This window comes from Coenobita brevimanus, chromosome 70 (genome assembly GCF_032717465.1).
Source record: "Coenobita brevimanus isolate Jiangsu-jjx chromosome 70, ASM3271746v2, whole genome shotgun sequence".
Taxonomy (NCBI): domain Eukaryota; kingdom Metazoa; phylum Arthropoda; class Malacostraca; order Decapoda; family Coenobitidae; genus Coenobita; species Coenobita brevimanus.
In genome coordinates, this window is record NC_137023.1 from 18,280,852 (window position 1) to 18,301,823 (window position 20,972).

The 20,972-nt window shown below is 42.0% G+C and overlaps 1 protein-coding gene across 1 annotated transcript; it reads right to left on the bottom strand.

Moving 5' to 3' along the window:
* Positions 1–18,837: 18,837 nt before the first annotated feature.
* LOC145406397 (uncharacterized) lies at positions 18,838–19,950 on the bottom strand. The gene has a single exon (XM_080277559.1). It carries the CDS (start codon positions 19,948–19,950, stop codon positions 18,838–18,840), a length of 1,113 nt encoding a protein of 370 aa, XP_080133685.1.
* Between the last annotated feature and the right edge of the window lie 1,022 nt (positions 19,951–20,972).

Below are 20,972 nucleotides of genomic sequence, written 5' to 3' on the forward strand. Positions count from 1 at the left end.
CCTGGGTAAAACACCAAGCACTACAGGGGTTCCTCCCCTCTCCCTAACCTTTTCTAACAGCAACTTGTACCTTTGCCACAGTACCTCACTCTTACGGCTACTAATATCATTGGCTCCTACACTGAGGCACACAGTGGGTTTGTCACCACTATCCTTCACGATATTTGAAATTTTTTCTAACACAGTAGCCACCCTGGCCCCTGGAAGACACACATGTTTAGCGAGTGGAGTATACATGGCTCTGTTAAGATATCTCACCTGGGAGTCTCCAACAATAGCAACATTTATCCTACCTTTTTTGTTCTGATTATACTTACCTGTACTGGAAGTTCTCTCACCGTCCTTCTCCTCTACTTCCCTCTCTGCCTTCCCTTCACATTCGTCCCATAGTGCGTCGAAGGCATTAGTTGTCTTAACATCCGTTTGCTTCTTAAGAGTGAACTTTGTTGCACCCTTGTTAACTAGTGTCCAACCTTCAGCCTTTTTCTCTTTCTCCTCCAACATCTCTTCCAACAATTCCCTCATTTGTGACTTCTGCCTGAGAATTTGTACCTCCCGCTTCAGTTCGAGAAGTCCCTCCTTTAATTCAAGGTAGTCCTTTTCAGTACCTGCAGTGGGGACACAGCTCTCTGCCGAGGAAGCCATTACACATACAAATTCACACAAGGTAGCACAGCACTATCACGGGTCACTATGGGTCACCACAACACACTAGCACAACACTTTCACGGATCACTAGCACAGCACTATCGCTGATCACTACAACACGCTAACACAGCCACTATTACAGATCACTAAAACACACTAGCACAACACTACCACAGGTCTCTAGCACGTCTGAGCAGACGTGATGATGATGATAATAATAATAATAATAATAAGAAGAATAATAAGAATAAGAATAACAATAACAATAAAAATGATAATAATAATAATAACAATAAAACACCCGATATATGCCATTTACCACCGCCACAGGCTCTATCCCTCCTCTGTCTTGTCTCCTTATCCCTCCCGTCTGGTTGCCTCCCTCCCGTATTCTGGTGGACGAGCGCTGCGCCCTCTACGGGCTATGTTTGGAAACATATGTCTGGCAGGGACTGTCGGCGAACTTTTGCTCGTGGGTGTACTTGAAAGCATATAGAATTTCAGACCCAGAATTCTTAGGTGATGAACTAAAAATGATTCAGAGCATTGGAAAAAAGCTAAAATATCCACAGAGTATACTAACTCAGTGCCACAATACAGCCAAGAAACGATTCCTTAAAGGGAAAACTAGTAAGCCAGATCGCCAGAATTTTCAAAGAACCCTTGTCTTCCCCTTCCATGAAAATTTTCTTGTTGTTCACCTACTGGAGAAACTTAATGTACTAGTAGTATTCCAAAAAAGAATACCATAAAAAAAAATCAAAAACAGCCCATATAGTAATACAGGCGTTGTTTACAAAATCCCGTGTAAAAACTGTAACAAATTTTATGTAGGACAATCTGGAAAAGATTTGTAAACTAGAATCTCACAATATAAATACAGTGTAAAGACAGCCCAACAGAGTAGTGGTTTATTTCAGCACGACGCATCCAATGATCACCATATTCACTGGGCAGGCTCTAAGATTCTAGCAAGATAAAAAGCTTTGATAAACGAAATGTAATAGAATCTTGCCTAATTTCTGGAACATATGAAAAGAATGTAGACACGAGCTATGGTCATTGTAAGTGTGATAAATTGTTAACTGAATTAATTTTAAAGCAGTACCCCCCAGACTAAGAACTGATTGTTCCTCCATCCGTCCAGTATATTGCCTCTATGCCGGGAATCGAACCCGGGACTCTCAGGTGAGAGCCAGGCAGTATACCGCTACATCACGCTCAGGCAAAAGGCATCTCACATTATCACAGTCTTGTAACCAATGTCTCTCCGCCCCCACTGTGGGCCTGAGGAGGCTGAGATAACCCCCTGGCACTCGGGCAAGTAGATGCTTTTAATCTCTCTCAAGCACTTACGGCAAGTGAGAATGAAGAGAGAAACCTGTACTTTGCAAAGGAAAAATCATCTAATATACTACCACTATGCCGGGAATCGAACCCAGGACTCTCAATTGAGAACCAGACAGCATACCACTACTTGCCCGAGAGCCGGGGGGTTATCTCAGCCTCTTCAGGCCCACAGTGGGGGCAGAGGGACATTGGTTACAAGATTGTGACAATGTGAGATAACTTGTTACCTGGTCGTGGTGTAGTGGAATGCTGCCTGGCTGTCACCTGAGAGTTTCTGGTTCGATTCCGGCATAATGATAATATATTGGATGATTTTTCCTGGGTAGAGTACAGGTTTCTCCCTTCAATTGATTGTTCCTTGTCGTCTCCTGGTAGTACAGTCACACCTGTGTGGGACACACCTAGCATTAATCCTCTAGAGAATTATTTATTCCTTTTTGTCAGGTGCATCCCTAACGAAGAAAGTCAGGTAGCTATTGTTCTGTGTATCGCTCATTTTTAATTCAGGTCATCCTTTGTTTCTGTGTGTCACTCCCTGCTGCGGGTGTGTATAGAAGACCTCTACCCTTTACGTTTCTGTATCACTCTGAAGATGTAATATACGAAAGAACACACCGTTGCTCCTTTCATTTCTCCGGTGGTTATTTTGCATACATGTCTTCATGGTGAAGTGAAGTTTCTACATATATATATATATATATATATATATATATATATATATATAGATAGATAGATAGATAGATAGATAGATAGATAGATAGATATAGATATAGATATAGATATATATATGCGATATAAAATGCAATATTCTCTAGTCGCACCAAAATCAAGGGGTAAATTTATATATATATATATATATATATATATATATATATATATATATATATATATATATATATATATATATGCGATATAAAATGCAATATTCTCTAGTCGCACCAATATCAAGAGGTAAATTTTTAAATATTATCCTCTTGCATTAATAATTTCAGACACACTCTAGCTCCATGACTTAGCTCATTCAAGAATCTTCCCTTTTCATCCAGGATTCTTTCAGGCTCTTTCACTGCAAGACATATTTCCAGTTTCTTTGGCCACTGCTTAATCAACCAGACACCTTGAGCTAACCCACAATATTGCACATTGCTGTCTTGTTCATGTTCTACTACCAGGTTTCATGTACTTCATGTCTTGATAATGTGGTATGGGAGATGCAGTGCCCGCGTGCAAAATGTAGCCTTAATATGAACGAGTGAATCAGGATTGAAATTACTGTTTTATTGTGCAACATTTCATGCTGACTAGCTCCATTATCCCCCCCAGTACCAGGATCTTTTCTTTATTATTTCTTACAATCAACGCAATAAGAATTTAATTAGTTTAGTTCAAACCTCTAGCAGCGAAGGGTTCAGTGTACCTAACATAATATTATGGACATAATTCTGATCAATGGAAAGAGATAATTTCCAACTTTAGTTTTGGATGATGAAAAAGAGTGGTTACTGGAGTCATGGCATAGAGGTTAATTCTGTGGAGAGGTAGTGAACGCAAATTACTGTAAATAATAATGTATGCAGAGGATGTTATTCTGTTTGTTTATTTTGAAGCCCACCTTTTAGACAGATTCAGAATTCTATGGATGTCCGTCTACTCGCTGCCTTATGGTGTCGAGAAATCATGCGTAAATGTGCATTCAGAGCCCCAGATGAATTAATCTCTTCCTTCTTTCGCACCTACAACAAGGACAGAGACTTTCGTGAATTTGCGCAGCAACAAAATTGTGCACCCATTTGTCACTGCTCGTTTCATCTCTGTGTGTTGCAAAATGTCATTCAGACTGTTTGAGGTAGTTAAATGAAACGTAGATGAGTCAACCATTGTGTCACTGTTAGAGGGAGTGTCATGAGATACTAAAAAATGATATATCATTCAAAGTTGATATATAGCATAAGCGGCAGTTATTGTAGTAAATGGCCATACAGTTGAATAATGTCATACATATGCTCGTGCAAGCACGTGCACTAAACAATTTGTGAGTTAGAGTATCAATGACATCAGTCCTAATATTGTTTCGGGATAATCATACCTAATCTTTGGAACCCGTAAATAATTTTCGCCACTGTTGGTGAGTGTGTTGTGTTTACCAGTGTGCGTTTGTTTCTACAGGGACGCTGGTAGCAGTGACAGCAGAACGAGGGTCCACCGCCCACCTGCCTTGCCACATCATCTCACGCAGGCCACACGACCCTGTCCTGCTCGTGCTCTGGTACAAGAATGCTTCAGTCACGCCCGTATACAGGTCAGTGCTGCTCGGATCACTACAACACATTTGAAATTTGGGAACGATCAAGTATTTAAACGCCTTAGTCAGATGACTTGTTCTTTTGTTATTTCTTGCCAACAGCAGATGATTATATTCAGTTTTGTTACGACGAATGTTAATTACTGTGATAATGAAGGTGATATCTAGCTCCTCCTGTTTGAAAGGTCTCTTTTAAGCAGATTCAAATCATTTTTAAATAGCAAGATTAAAATATAAACTGTGTCATCGGACTGAGGAGATTAACAACCTACAGTCAGTTGAGCCGAGTCTACTACCTAGTGTTCCAATGCAAAGGGTAAATAACTAGATTTACTAATCACATTGCAACTTCGTCCTATGTCTAGCATCTTGAGTTTCTTATCACGACTGTTTCCGAACAGACGAATATCCCCGTCGACCCCATCATGGAAAATACCATTTTGTCTCAGCTTTCTGTTAAAGCATATGGAACTTAACAATACTGGTATAAAAAGCGTGTGCACTGATCCTTTCGGGGGTACCGCATACTTCCTTGCGCTAGTGACTGTATTTTATTGTTTGCTTATAAATTTGGTTGCGAATGGCAGAGTGTGTATTAAACAAACACACACACACACACACACACACACACACACACACACACACACACACACACACACACATATATATATATATATATATATATATATATATATATATATATATATATATATATATATATGCAGTATATATTCGCCTTTCCACAGTACACTGTCAAAGATCATTTCGTGGTAAGCCTGAAACTTCCCAGCAAGCGATCTGGGAACCTTGTCAAAAAAGAGGTGAAGTTATGTTTTAAATGATGATTTATTTAAAACTAAGTGTAGGAAATAAGGATGGAATGAAGTTCCTGTGTTTAATGAATAATCAGGAGTGTGCCAAATCTAAGATATTTAATTCGGTAGTGAATGTATGACTCTGATGAAGGATTTATCGATCTGCAGATGCAGATTATATCTCTCCCGTTTCCTTTGCCACAACCCCCCCCCCCTCCTTCTTTTCCTCATAACCCGTCATGAGAAGCCAGTGGTGTGTGGGTTAGCACAAGGCCTCTTAATACTCAAGGCCTGTGTCTGAGGGAATGACCCGCCTGATGACGTCACAAGAGTGAGTGACCCATCCCTCTGCAGATCTGCTTAATGAATATACAGTATATTCCTGCAGGATGTCAGTGTGCTGACTTGTATTTTCTGGAAACGCTACAAAGTTCAGTAAGTGTAGTCACGATCCCTGGTTTCTCATCCCTTCATTGCAAGAAGGAGATGCAAGACAAAGTGAAATAAGGCCAGGTGAATGGATATTTGCGGTTCAGTAGTGTGTGTGTGTGTGTGTGTGTGTAATTCACCGGGTAGGTCAGGATCACTTGATGGTCGTGATTGTCAGCTTTTACCCTCTCGGAAGGGAGCTGGGAGCTCATATAGTCCGATCTAAGGGCAAGGCTGTGACCTTCACACACGCACACACCCGTCCCCTTGCTCAAGGGGGACAGCAACCACCCACTTCGTCAGTGAAAATCTTCGCAACCTGAGCGAGGCGCGAACTCCCGTCCACCAGTTGGCAAGCAAGAACGTTACCACAGCACCAGCGAGCGGTGTGTGTGTGTGTGTGTGTGTGTGTGTGTGTGTGTGTGTGTGTGTGTGATGGCAATATCTTTTCCCCAGGCCTTTTCCACAGTCTTGTCCCCCAGGCGGTAAAGAAACTAGGGATCGCAACTGTACATTTCGCCATTCTTTTGACAAGAATCTTGATGGTGACGTACCTGAACAACAGTCTACCTTCAGATTCTTCACAGAGAAGGCCTGATATGACCAACTGAATTTACAGTGATAGTCTGATCTAACACCCTCAGAATATTGTAACCAATTAAAGGAATAATTTCTTTCTTCAGTAAAAAAAAAAAAAAATGTCAATGGCAAGCCGTCCACTGATCTTTATTTCCCTCGGTATTGTCTGAATGAGTTATGATTTAGTGGCATCTCTGTAAGTACGATTATCTCACGGTGCATTAAGTGCATGGCCAGTATATTACTCAATAACTTTGCCAAGTCATCCAACAATAATACTGAATGTACCTGAACTAAAGACAGTTTTCAGCAGTTGGTGCTTAAATATATACTGTTTATTTATCCAGTTTCATGCTGCTCTTACTGTTAGTTCCATTTTCTTTCCTGTAGTCTTTCTTGTTTAATTGTTGCAGGCACTTCTACCTTTCGGAATTAACCAATTCCTACATAACCTGGACACAGTGCCTAGCCTACGACCAAGGTTTGTCGGCTGTCACGAGTTGGCGTGATTAAAATAAACTCGTGACATTAACTTTGGTGGGAAACCGCGAATTCTAGTGGAATCCCAGTATTTATCACTCAGTTTAACCACCACATATTCACCCGATCGGGAGTGTTTTTCAGGACATTTTTCACTATTTTATAAGTGATCGTCCTTGTGCGCGATGTTAGCACCTTCGCTGAGTGAATTGCGGGTGTGTATCGCTCACACTCGTTGGCCGTTAGCAAGTGTGGCCACAACACTCGCCTCTCTCCCACAATTTGAATCAGTCAAGATTTGAGCGCCATGGAAGCAGGTAGTGTGTGTGGCAGCGTCCTTCCTCAGCAACGACACCTAGTTCCCGCCACCGCCGTTGGATTCCCACCTAGTGTGATTGGCGAGAGGCTCAGCATGTGCAGCGTCCTTCCTCAGCAACGACGCCCAGTCATCTGCTTTGTCCACTTTTCTGACCAGTATTTCTTTTCGTTTTTTCCTAGGTTTAAGAGTTAGCTTTTGAGTGAGCGAGTGAGTGTGATCTCCTTATTTTGAATTCATTTTGAAATGTTACATAAATTTATTTCATTGTAATCAATAAATTTAACAGTTCTTTTTCTTGAGCTTAACCCCTTAACCGTGGGGCGTCACTTTCGTGACGCTTGGGAGCAAGGGATCATACCGCGGGGCATCGCTTTTGTGATTCTGTGTTATTTTGAAGTCAGCCGGGCTTCCAAGTGGGGGCTTGTATCATCTATAAGTACTGCCAATGTCCAACACTAGTCAGCACTCCTAATCTCATCTGTACTCCCATCCATTGTTGACAATTTAGCCATTTCTCCCCGTTCTTGACTCCCCTCCCTACCCCCCCTCCATTACCCTATCCTCTCGCCTGCCCGGCCGTGCTACGCTAAGTAAATCTTCCCTGGAATTTTTCACTGATTTCATCCATTGAAATAAGCCCTATGCCCTATTCTTATACCAAATAATATATACAAGAAAGAAATAAGGTAAGTGAGAGTGCCATACACCTGGAATTGGCTAATTATCACCTGACAACACCTCACGTGCACTTGTTCGCTAATTTTCGCTGTTTTTTTTCCCTTGAAATATGCTGTATAATCTATTTTCGTAATAAATATACACGTAAGGAGGGAAGGGAGAAGCCTAAGTGATATTTACATTCACCTGGAACTACCTAATTTATAATGTATTGTCTAGATTTCCTGCCAATCATTTCAGTGCTATACACAGCTGTTTCAAGAGCTAACATTGGTAGCACTGAATATCCCCTAAGTAGGCCTCCACCCGGCCCTCCCTTATCAGTTTACTCTCATCTTCCGAAGTAGAGGTACGTCTGTTTCTTCTTGCTGACTTCAGGGACTTTTTCACCCCCAAGCAAAGGGCCCTGTGACCTTTACCCCCTACTAAACCTCGTGTGGAAAGAGGTAAAGGGCTGACAATTGATAAAAGAGTGACTATGATCTTTCTATTGAGTAAAACAGTGCAAGTGGAATTGTAAATAATGTGTAAATAATGTTTAAACAGCAAGTGAAAGTAAAGAATGTAAATATACGTGAACAATGGAAAATAGTTTTATAAGTTACTTCAAGTGACAGTGCATAACACAGTGTTTTGTAAATAAAATAGAAATGTAAATAACGTAAATAAAATAGAGAACGTAAATAGAAATGTAAATGAGTAGTATTATAAGAATACGAGTATATACTCTAGGAGTAATGAAAGTGAAAGTTTCACTCTAGCATGTCTGAATACTATGAGTTATGAGAGTGAGATGAAAGTGACATTCACTCTCAGTGCTAGTATACAGGACGAGAAAGTGAATGCTACGTATTTTACTGAAAGAAATTGAATCACTACAGTGACAATAAACTAATACTACTGAAGGAAACTTATGGATAAAGACTGTAGATATATATGTTATATAGTAATAGAAATATAAAGTGTGAGGGGTTTTATGAATAATAAATGACAGAGTACCAAGAGAGAACTAGTGCAAGTGCGACGGTCAGACGCGCTCGTAATTTTCATTGCTTTCACAGTGGGTTTTTTTTTGGAGTATGGATCCCAAACTGCTTGAAAATCATAGAGTAGTGTTTATAGTGTTAATATCTGGCTGTGGTAATCATATTACGGGTTGTCGGGAAGTGTAAAGTGGAGACTTCGTTACCCAACTTCAGAGGTCTCCACAAGTCCTACGGTAACGACGAAGGCTCAACAAACATTCCAAGAGAAAGCTGAAGGTATGTGCCATAAGCATATGTAATTTTAATATTCTAGGATTAATAACTGATTTTTGGCAAATATTTTTTGAGAGTCTGTCGGAGCCCGAATAACCCCGCGGCACACGCAAAACATCGGTAAACATGCCCGCGGTGTAGGGGTTAATGTAATGTAAACTCGTGTTTTATTTTCCATATTAAGCTTATTTCACTTATAGCTCTTAGTTTGCATAAATGCTTTGCCTTATTCACAACTGGTACTTAGGCCAGTCCTTTTTATACTTAAATCCGTTGTGCCATCTAGGAGTTAATTGTACCAGCAAGAACCTGTTTATCATTAATAGCGTTAGTTATTGATTGTCAGGGGTGGAGTCACTTTCTCCAGAGGCCAACAATTCTAATAAACAGTACGTGTGAATAATTAGTCTCTGCTGTGTACTGTTGAGAAAGTGTATAAATTCTCGTCCTTAGAGAATCAGCGAAGAAAGCCAGCATAAAGTAATCATTGCTTGATTTTCACAAGACAATTTATTGTCCTGTTCTTAAGTATTATTGAATAAATATTTTTTAAATATTGCATATACATTAAAAACCCCGTGACATCGGCAAGATGTTGGTTGCTAGGGAATTACTCGTTGCCTAGCAACGGCCGAAAAAAGTTTTTTTTCTTGCTTTTCACGTTTTGAGCTGTAGAACCATTAGCAAAAGGCGTAGAAAGCTTTGACGTCTTTTGGCGTTATGTTCAGGTCATTCCCTTTCGGAAGTGTGCCATCCATTTTTCCCCCTCTCTCCTCTAGTTTTCAAGTGGCAACCCTGGGAAGATAGGCCTCAGCGTCCCTAGCAACCAGTACCTTTTTCAAAAATGCCCGCCAATTCTCCAGCGGCTCGATGGAATTAAATGAAAGTTTATATGCTTATAGACATTGACTAATACTACAACCTTCTATTGTACACCTATGTGTTACATTGGCCAGGTCACAGTTCAAAGGTAATCAAATGAGAAAACAATGAAATAGCTAAAATCACGACTGTGCTTGCGCAAAATGATAAGGCTCCGAAGATTATTAAACCAGGCCATGATTCTTGGGTGGATTGTTGCACTGGAGTACCTCCATATAATGATTTTTAATGTCGAAACTCACTTCCGACCGCTGACAAAGCTTGGTCCACTTAGAGCTGGCTGTTGTCTCCTACCGGCATGTGAGTATATATACAGAGAGAGAGAGAGAGAGATCATCATCATCATCAGCCGTCCGAGTGTCCACTGCAGGACCGGCCTATCAATACCGAAGTGGGGACGATGCAGTCTATGTATTTCTACCAAGTGGCTTAGGCTGTCTGGCATTGTATGTAGGGTGAGAAGTACTTGTAAGTGTGATTGTGGTGTTGGAGCGGCTTTGGATGTGTGTGTGGTCCATGAACCAAGTGTAATCGGCCCACCCAAGCCGACTGGGTGCAAGCATACTTTATAGTATATGCCATTGGTTCAATCACGGCATCCCTTATCTCCGCCAAAGCAGTACGTGGTCGGAAGAACGCTCCCATAGTTTATTACCCTGGCAGGGTAGGTGCGGGTAAGGGGATGGGTCTGTTATGATGTGGCAGGGGTAAACCAGTTCTGCTGTTGGGCCCTGCTGTGGATGTCACTGCTTGCATTGCGCAGTTGACCCTTGTGCGGTGTGATGCGGTGAGGATCTGTCCGTTCTCCCCTTTGGGGCTAAGATGCGAATGAATGTGTTTGAATGGATGAGTAAATGGAGAGTGAGTCGTCCTGTCTCGGCTACCTCCCTTTCCTTGGGGGAAGCAGCCTAGGTATATAGATAGATAGATAGATAGGGTGCGAACCCACGTTCTTTGGTGTACGAAAACGCGCACTCTACTATAGAAGCATATATCTATATATTTATATATATCTATATCTATCTATCTACCTACCTATCTATCTCTATCTATCTATCTATCTATCTATATATATATATATATATATATATATATATATATATATATATATATATATACAATCCGTGGTGTCAATTGGTAGTGTAATGCATTACGAGTACATATGTGCAGGATTGCTAATAGCATAAGTGCATGTGCATAAAAAATATCAGTACTTATCATTTTGCATGTATGTGTAAAACTATTGTATATATTTCAAAGGTATGGTGAGTTATGCTTACACAAGAAGAGAACAATGTCATGTGAGATGGACCAGTGTAACCTGGAGGTGATTGAATGGTATCAAATTGATAACTGTTGTATAGGTATAGGGCAAACAAAGAAGGTTGAGAGCGGGTAGTTTGAAGCTATTCGTCTGCACCAGAGCGAGACTCAAGCCTATAGCTATGCAGGTGGCCTTGGTTAGCAGGTCTAGTGCACAACTGGTAAATCGTAAGTTTAAGTCTTTAGTCAGTAATACTTTTAGTTGAAATTTGTTTCCCTCGTATTCCTGTTCATCCAGGTGTAACCTACTCAGGGAAGAATTGGGACTTCTCTAAAACTCATCCTCTGCCTTGATGATCCCATGTGCACTCGATTGATATAATATTAAACCTTCTTGTAAACCATCTCTCCCTCGCTTTCATGCCATCTCACATTTCGCCCTCTTTCTCCACTTTCTTCATGAGTAATGTTCCTTTTAAAAGAGGACGGCGTTAGTTCCGTTAAAAAGTTAATTAACTCACCTCCCACCCCCCTTTAATTTCCTCTTCACCTCGTACATCCACGTCATTCCCATTATGAAGGAAGGTGGAAAATTTTTAACCTCCCCTCCTCAGTTCTTAACCCATATGGGTAATCAGGCATTACGACCTATTGTGCAGTCGAAGGGCATAAAAGTATATGAAATGACCAAGATGATCTTTTCCATCAGCCTTGTTGTCCCACTGCTTCCCCAGTCTGTTCAGTAAGCTGAAACCATCCGAAAAGTAACTGTGAGGCTGGTGCCACACTACCGTATAACCCTGTAATGAAATGAAGAGAAACTATTTAATTGGATTACTACAAGTTAACAGGTTATTTTATGAAGATATTGTTCATCCTTCTTGACCTCGGTCCGCCTGACTGACCAGACCAGTCAACTACAGGAAAGTTTCTGAGCTTTTGGGTTCATTCCATAGGGTCCTTTCACTGCTGATTTTGTTTACGTCTTTTGTGGCATGTGCTGTTCAGTGTTCCATTATATGTGTTATGTTGTATGCGTCTGCTCTACGAGCGGGGTATGTGTCATGTGTGATTCCACCCAACCCGAATATAAGCTGGTAACTATGGGGGGGGGGGGCTGGGTGATGTCCTGATCTAAGCCTACCTAGTTGCTCGATCACATCTATTGAAGGATACCTCTAATAACGGAGGAGACTTGTAATACGGTGTTTTGATCGAGGTGTATTTCCCTGCACGGGAAATGAATGTGTACAAATAGGTGTTTCTTCGTTGCCAGTGATGGAATATCTGGAAGTGGGTGTTGTTGAAGTGGGTCTGGTAATGTTTGTGTGTGATTGCTTAATGTCCCTAGTTGTGTTGTGAGGCTTTGTCGTGTAATGACAGTGATGATATGCTTAACACAGACTGTCGCTCAGAACTGCGTAACTCTCATATTCACTAAGTAGGATAACTTTAGTCTTAAAGTGATATTTGGAGGTGGTTTGGGTTCAGCTACTAATAAGACATTATTCTTTATAGTTTGCAAGGTGTTAGATTGGATGGGGGCCCATGCCTGGGAGGTCTAGGACATCTCTGCTCTGATATATTGTAGACCCAAAGTCAGTCCCTGTAAGTTCCCTGAGTGTGTTGAGTTTGGGGTATACTGCCTTTTGATGTCATGTATATGGTCCTTTTACTCCAATGTCATATATCACTTTGTCACGGGGTTTTTAAAATAAATGCTTATATTATTTAAATGATAATAAAGTTCAATAATATTGAACAACAGGGAGAATGATTGTCTTACTAAATCAAGCAACGATTACTTTACGCCGGCTTGCTTCGCACGATTCTCTAAGAACGAGAATTTATAAACTTTCTCAACAGTACGCAGTAGAGACTAATTACTCAATCGCTGTTTATTAGTACTGTTGGCCTCTGGAGAAAGTTACTTCACCCCTAACAATAAATAACTAATAATAATATTAGGTTCTTGCTGATGCTTAACTCCTAGGAGGCACAACGGATTTTAAACTTAATACAACAAGACTGGCCTAAGTACCAGTTATGAATGGCAAACGTTTATGCAAGCTAGGAGCTATAAGAGAAATAAGCTTAATTGCGGAGAAATGAAACACGAGTTTACATTACATTAAGCTCAAGAAAAAGAACTGTTAAATATATTGTTTACAAATAAATTTAACGTTACATTTCAAAATCAAATTAATGAGATCGCACTCACTCACTCACTCAAAACCTAAATTCTTACGCCTAGGAAAAACACAACATGCAGCGCAGCCGGCCAGCATGTAAGGAAACAGCACACTTAACTAACCTCTTAAACCTAGGAAAATACAAAAAGGAAATACTGGTCAATGAATGTGGTGTATCACCCAAAGAAGGGTGGGAGCACTGGAGAACTGTAGTCTAGTGGAGTCTGGGTGCTAGCTGACCTCTCTCTCTCACACTTCTGGAGCACAGTACCTCTCTCCTTCACAACAGACACTGGACTGAGTAACTCGTGGGAAAGAAAAGGGGAGCGCTAGGCAGCATTTTTTAAACGGTTGAGTGAGTGAAATGCGCCCAAAACAAATCGCTCAGTGAAAGCGCTAATGTCTCACACAAGGACGATCACGTATGACAATGAAAAATTGATTTGACAAGGCTTCCGTCCGAATAAGCGGTTACTGAACGATAAACTGGGATTCCACTTGAGTTCGCGGCTTCCCACAAAAGCCAATGTCACTAGCCGACTCGTGACATTATGCCCCTACAAAATGAATTTTTTCCTTATGGGAAAAAATTTGTGGATATATATATATATATATATGTACACATCCTAACTCAGTCACACAAGATTCACACTGTGGTGTGTATGCTATCCTGCTACAGGAGAAAGTCGCAGTCGCCAATGAGCGAAAAAAAACTCGTATTTACGTTAATAGAAGCAAGCTTGAGGGAAAAAACTCCGTGACGACAGTGAAAATCCTGTACTCAGGTCAAACTGAGCGAAAGTTCGCTACATTTACACTGACAACTAATTGTTGTGTAGTGTGGTGTATGCAATACACGGTGTAGGTGTGACAGTTGTAGTGTAACTGTACCTACGTGTAAAATGACACAGTAAATATTAATAATATGGCGATGACGAAGGCAGAGGAGAAGAGGCGGCAGCGTGTGGCAGACGATCAGCTGGCCTGCACAGCAAAACTGCTACATCCATTGCTGTACCTGCAAAATCAATTAGGGTGGAGCATCAAAAGTGTCAATGAGACAAAAATTCTTATTACGTTAAAATTACTCTCTCTACCTAGCAGTCAGTACACGCTATGAAAGGTACGCTCTAGCTGAAAATTACGATTGACAGCCTAAGGTTCGTACATTCGAGGTCGCCATTAATTTAGTAGATACATTATTAACTAGGAAACGTAGTCGTAAGGGTTCTTAGTGGGGAAGCTCTAACCTGGCATGTACCTCGCTCAACATGCGGCGCAGCCGGCCAGCATGTGAGGGTACAGCACCTTAACAACATCCCATCACCCAGTTTTGGGGAAACTCTAACCTGGCGTCCACCTCGCTTGACATGCGGCACAGCCGGCCAGCATGTGAGGGAACAGCACCTTAACAACATCCCGTCAGCCAGTTTAGGGGAAACTCTAACCTGGTGCCCACCTCGCTCGACATGCGGCACAGCCGGCCAGCATGTGAGGGAACAGCACCTTAACTTACGGTACATATGTATGCACAGGCCCTGGACGTACTGTGTCCTGTGGGGCCAATGGGCGAGACGTCAGGTCTGCACCCACTTCACCACTACCCTGTCTCTCAACTGACTCAGCGATTACAGGTGTGGTTACAAACGGCACAGGAAGGACATGTCCCTGATTAGTGGTACTTTGACTCACACTGCAGGAGCGCACAAAACTATCTATGTCACGTCCCATCCCTGGCCAGAAAAAGTCAGCTCGGATACGGCCCTGGGTCTTCCTTTTGCCCATGTGACCTCCTGACGCTGAACAATGACCCCATTCTAACACTGCTTGGCGGTACTTGGTGGGAACGACAAACTGCAGTCGAACCTCGCCCTCAGGTGTTCGTGACTCACGGTACAACCGTCCTTGTTTACGAAGGAATTTGGTTCGTCCTCCCCGTGAATACTTAATCACTCGACCCTTTTGTTTGTTCCGCACGGCAGCAAGTGTCGGGTCAGAATGTTGTTCTTGTACAACAAGTTGGCTACACATCAGATCTTGCGGCGATTCAATGATCACTGGGGTGACACAGTCTGGAGCCTCAGCCATGGCTCGTGTTACCGCAGCAGCCGAAGTCTGAGTAACGTCATGTTCGGTGCAACTATCCTTGACACTGTAAATGTTGCCTATTATAAGGTCAAATAAAGGTTCTGGCATGACAACTGCAAGTGTCGTACCAGTATAAAATGGAGATGCCACCTGGATTCATGCCTCAGGGAACAATCTCACTGATCCATCAATACGGTTTGCATGGATCTGTCGACCTGTGTACTGCTCAGGCCGAACTAAACTCTGCTTAACAGAGCAACCTGAGGAACCATTATCTCTCAGGACCTTCACAGGAATGCCTCCCACAAACCCTGGCTGAACAAGGAAGGTACTGTCACCTGTGGGAGGGCCTGTGGAGGAAGCAGCTAGCCACTCATGAGGCTGCTGAATTGATGCGGCAAACATTGTGCCTTGTGAATTATATATTTGAGGGGTCGTACTCGCTGCCTGTGGAGATGGAACATTGGCCATCTGTGGAGGGGGGTTCACTGTCACCGTAGGACTAGTGAACTGTGGGGGAGTACCCATACTGGTAGGGACGTGACCACCGTGCTGCTGCTGAGGAATGAAGGCTGCGTTTGCTTCCTGCCTCTTTTGAGCTGGTGGTGAAAAAGTTTGTCCTGACGTTCGGTTGTGTGGCTGATACTGCTGCTGGTTAGGGTACGTGTTGTACCTCTTCCACTCAGGTTTCTGAGTGTTTTGCCCCTGGTCCTTGCACTGCGGTTTTGGACCTTGGCCATTATTCTGAGAATGGCCTTGTTGCTGGAATTCAGTCGGAGACGATTTCCCAGATTTATCAGGTTTTCTGTTCCAGGTGTTTTGCTTACGAGTTTGATACCCGTATGCAGTAAAGAATGCGTCAGCCTTTTCTGCCATTTGGCTGGCATCTTTCACCTGGCAGATCTTAAGCTGTGCTATGAGCTCAGCAGGCCACGACCTCTCTAGCTGTGTACGCAGCATAAGGTCAATTATCCCCTCACGCGTGGAAGGAGTTTCATCTTTCTCCATCCACTCACCTAAGTAAGCAGTGAGACGGTCGAGGAACTGAACAGCTGTCTCCTTGTCTTGGAGACGAGCTCGCCTGAACTGAACTTTGGCGTCATCTACTGTGAGATGACGCCAAAGTTCATACGTGAGATTGTCTCCACGAATTCTGTGGAGAATATCGAGGGCAGGGCCCTCAAACAGGCTAAGAAACTGAAACCGCATAGCTGCATCATCGAGCTGGTAAAGTCTTGCCATGTCTTCAAATCGAGCTATGTATGGCTCGATTCGCTCGCTATCTTTGTATGGGAGAAGCTTGATGTATGGGGTCGCCTTAACATGTCCAGGGAGAACACTCGTGGAGCTTGAACCAACTGCACCAGACGTGTCTGAAGCCAAAGAATCTCGCTTGAGCTTCAGCACTTCAAGTTCATGTTTTTCGCGTGCTTCTCGCTCGGCACGTTCGTGTTCTCGTTCTCACTCTCGTTCCTCATGCTGTTCTCGCTCGTGTTCTGAGTCGAGTTCGCGTTGTTTCTGCTCGTGTTCGCGCTCCTTTTAGCGTTCCTCACGCTGTTCTCGTTTTCACTCTCGTTCCTCACGCTGTTCTTGCTCGTGTTCTAAGTCGAGTTCGCGTTGTTTCTGCTCGTGTTCGCGCTCCTTTTAGCATTCCTCACACTGTTCTCACTCGTATTCGCGCTGTTCTCGCTCGTGTTCGCGTTGGATTCTACGCTCTTCACGAGCATCTTTCTCACGTTCTTGCTCGTAATTAAACCGTGAGAGAACGTAACTCTGAATTTTCTCTGGGTCTGTGAGGCCCATATCTTTGGCTTCCTGTACATAAGCACTGGCTGCCATGATGCTAGCTCAATTTAAATAACTAGTGACTCAGTACTGACTGCTACTTCGCAAACGAATGCTAATAAACACAAGTAAAGAGTACAGACACAAGCTAGTGGTGACCAGTCTTATCTAGTTAACTGGAAAAGAATAAATAAAAAATGCAAATGACTGGGAAGACTCAATAATTAACACAATGGGTACGGCGGCTACCCAGGAGCGAATAAAATCGTCTAGCGTTACCAAAAATAAAGTACTAAATAGAGTTAAGTACTCTATGGATTAATAAAGCAAAAATTCACTTGCTAAATCAACGGTAAACACCAGTAAACTTGTGCCTATAAACTTTAATGATAAATACCTAAATATGAACGAGTGAATATTATCTCGTGAATAGCTTTAGAGCTAGGAGTTAATATCCTGGAATGAGGTTGCTAATTGTCACGGATTTTTAAAAATAAATGCTTATATTATTTAAGTGATAATAAAGTTCAATAATATTGAACAACAGGGACAATGATTGTCTTACTAAATCAAGCAACGATTACTTTACGCTGGCTTGCTTCGCACGATTCTCTAAGAACGAGAATTTATACACTTTCTCAACAGTACACAGCAGAGACTAATTACTCAATTGCTGGTTATTAGTACTGTTAGCCTCTGGAGAAAGTTACTTCACCCCTAACAATAAATAACTAATAATAATATCAGGTTCTTGCTGATGCTTAACTCCTAGGAGGCACAACGGATTTTAAACTTAATACAACAAGACTGGCCTAAGTACCAGTTATGAATGGCAAACGTTTATGCAAGCTAGGAGCTATAAGAGAAATAAGCTTAACTGCGGAGAAATGAAACACGAGTTTACATTACATTAAGCTCAAGAAAAAGAACTGTTAAATTTATTGATTACAAATAAATTTAACGTTACATTTCAAAATCAAATTAATGAGATCGCACTCACTCACTCACTCAAAACCTAAATTCTTACGCCTAGGAAAAACACAACATGCGGTGCAGCCGGCCAGCATGTAAGGAAACAGCACACTTAACTAACCTATTAAACCTAGGAAAATACAAAAAGGAAATACTGGTCAATAAATGTGGTGTATCACCCAAAGAAGGGTGGGACCACTGGAGAACTGTAGTCTAGTGGAGTCTGGTGCTAGCTGACCTCTCTCTCTCACACTTCTGGAGCACAGTACCTCTCTCCGTCACAACAGACACTGGACTGAGTAACTCGTGGGAAAGAAAAGGGGAGCACTAGGCCGCATTTTTTTAATGGTCGAGTGAGCGAAGCGTGCCCAAAACAAATCGCTCAGCGGAAGCGCTAATGTCTCACACAAGGACGATCACGTATGACAATGAAAAATTGATTTGACAAGGCTTCCGTCCGAATAAGCGGTTACTGAACGATAAACTGGGATTCCACTTGAATTCGTGGTTTCCCACAAAAGCCAATGTCACTATGGTCAGACTCAAATATGAAGTCGGTTTGGGTGGGGCCCGCGCGGGGATTTCCCTCTCTACAGCTCTGCCAAACCTCCTCTCTCTCTCTCTCTCTCTCTCTCTCTCTCTCTCTCTCAGTTGATTGAGAAAGTTTTTATATATTTATAAGTTTTGTTTTCTTCTATATTGTTTCGACCTTTTTTCCACACCACCACTGAGGTAAAAGTCTTGGCGCGTTTTTTTTATAGAGGTTTCCCCAGCAGGCATAAGTCCTCTCTGATCTTTAATCAGACAATTCATCCTCCGAGCTTTCTGATATGTTGATTAAGAATGAATCCACGAAATGGTCGACTGCTACGTCTTGCTGTGAATCTTCTTCTTGCTGTTGTTCAGCATGCTGCACTGCTTTCATCCAGTTATTCGGTGTTACATGATTCAAAGCTTCTTTGGCAAGACGTTTAAGATCAACCATTTTGAAGGTGTTTGCCTTGGCTATATAGGTCTTCACCTGAGCCCAAATGAGCTCAGTAGGGGTGTACTGACAATGGTACGGTGGTAATCTTATGACCCGATGCCCTGCTTCTTCAGCAATTGTGTCAATTACATACTTTGTGCCAGTATCAAACTTCTTTGCAAGTTCATACAGCTCGTGTTTTAAGAGTTCGTCGCTGGGCCGTACTCCCTTCTTTATAAGCCAGTCCCTTATATCCGATTTTCTCCAGGACGAGGTTGGTTTTTTTTCAAGTTGGACTGAATGATAGGAAGCGTTATCCATAACAATTACAGAGTTTGGTGAAATGTTTGGTATTAGTTGATTCCTGAACCAGTCTTCAAAAAGTGTTGAATTCATCTGATTATGGTAGTCCCCATTGTTTTTTGCTTGAAATATCAACTCAGCATTGTTAACAAAGCCATTTCTCGTTCCAGCATGCACAATAATTAAACGACGTCCTTTTCCAGTAGGTTGCTGTATTCCAGTGGCTTGTGGGGATGCAGTGTCAGTCCAGCATTTTCCAACTGTATAATTTTGATTTACCCAAGTTTCGTCAAGATACACAATGTTCTGGGAAGACACTTTGACCTGCCGAATTTCTCTCAAAAATCTGGTCCAAGCTGCTGCTACATCGCTCCTTTCCATAAGGAACTTTCGGCCATCAACTTTTGTATATTTGAAGCCCATCTGCAAGAGAATCCTGCGAAGAGACTCGTTGCTTCCGTTGAAAGATATGTTTTCCTTGAGTTCTTCGTAAATCTTGTGCAATGTAGGAATTTCATGCCTTTCATAGACTCCCAGGACAGTTCTTCTGACCACACGCTTGTCGAAATCGTCGAGATTCGTTCCAGTTGCACTGCGCTTCTTTTTTGGTGACGAGAATACAAGCTGTTCTGGTGACATTTGTGTCACACAAGCTTTATTAAATTTGGAGCAGATTCTTTGGACTGTTTTTTCGCTAACATTGGTAGCTTTGGCAGTGCGAGCAACTGCTCCTGAAGGTGGAATTATAAAGTCTCCAATAGCCTTTTCTTCTAAAAAATACTTGTTCACATTGTAAATAAGTTCTTTCTCCCGACTGTGGAGCACTCGAGAGCGAGTCGGAGTAGCTGCCATCGTGGGTGGAGATCAGGGAGGAAATGACCGGTCACCTGTAGTCTGAGGTGGGTGTCCTTGACCTCTGGCAACGTCGGAAAGCGACGTTGTCACGTGGTGTGGAATTTATACAAATCATTGTTATTATCATAAAAAGAGACACATTCATAGCACTATATACCCTTATTTAATATATTTAATAAGTACAAAATATTTAATATACAATTTCAAATAGTAAATAGCTGACGTATGACAGAGAGAGAGATAGGTACTGGGGTTGATGAGGCAGAGCTGTAGAGAGGGAAATCCCCTCTCGGGCCCCACCCAAACCGACTTCATATTTGAGTCTGACCATAGCTGACTCGTGACACACTTGGAGGATCATAGAGGTGGTGGGTTGGGTGACAGACAGGTTGTCGCGATGTTAGGAGAGTACCTGTGCTCAAGCTTGCTGCTGATGACGAGTGTAATGGTGGATTTGGCTGGAAAGATCCACAGTTGATAACTTTTTTGCTGTTGTTTAGCTTTACCTCCCTTGGGATGACCAGGCCAAATAAGGGCCCGCCAAGTTGAGAACTGTTGCTAAAACATTATAATGTGAGAGACTAGGTCAGAAAAATACTTTTTACAATATCTAGAACACTTGTATTGTCTGCATGATTTTTAATATTAGTGAAAATGGTAAGCTACCCAAACATCATTACGATATATTCCAAGAACTCATTTAGTATTAACGCGTTAATCTCATTAGTGTGCGTTAATGTTTTCGAGCAGTGAAGAGAAATAAGTGAGAAAGGTTTAGGGAAAGGTTTAGAGGTGGACATGCTGTT

Bases quoted from the DNA above. Each gene is read 5' to 3' on its own strand.
- LOC145406397 (XM_080277559.1), bottom strand. From the start codon at position 19,950: ATGTCACCAGAACAGCTTGTATTCTCGTCACCAAAAAAGAAGCGCAGT.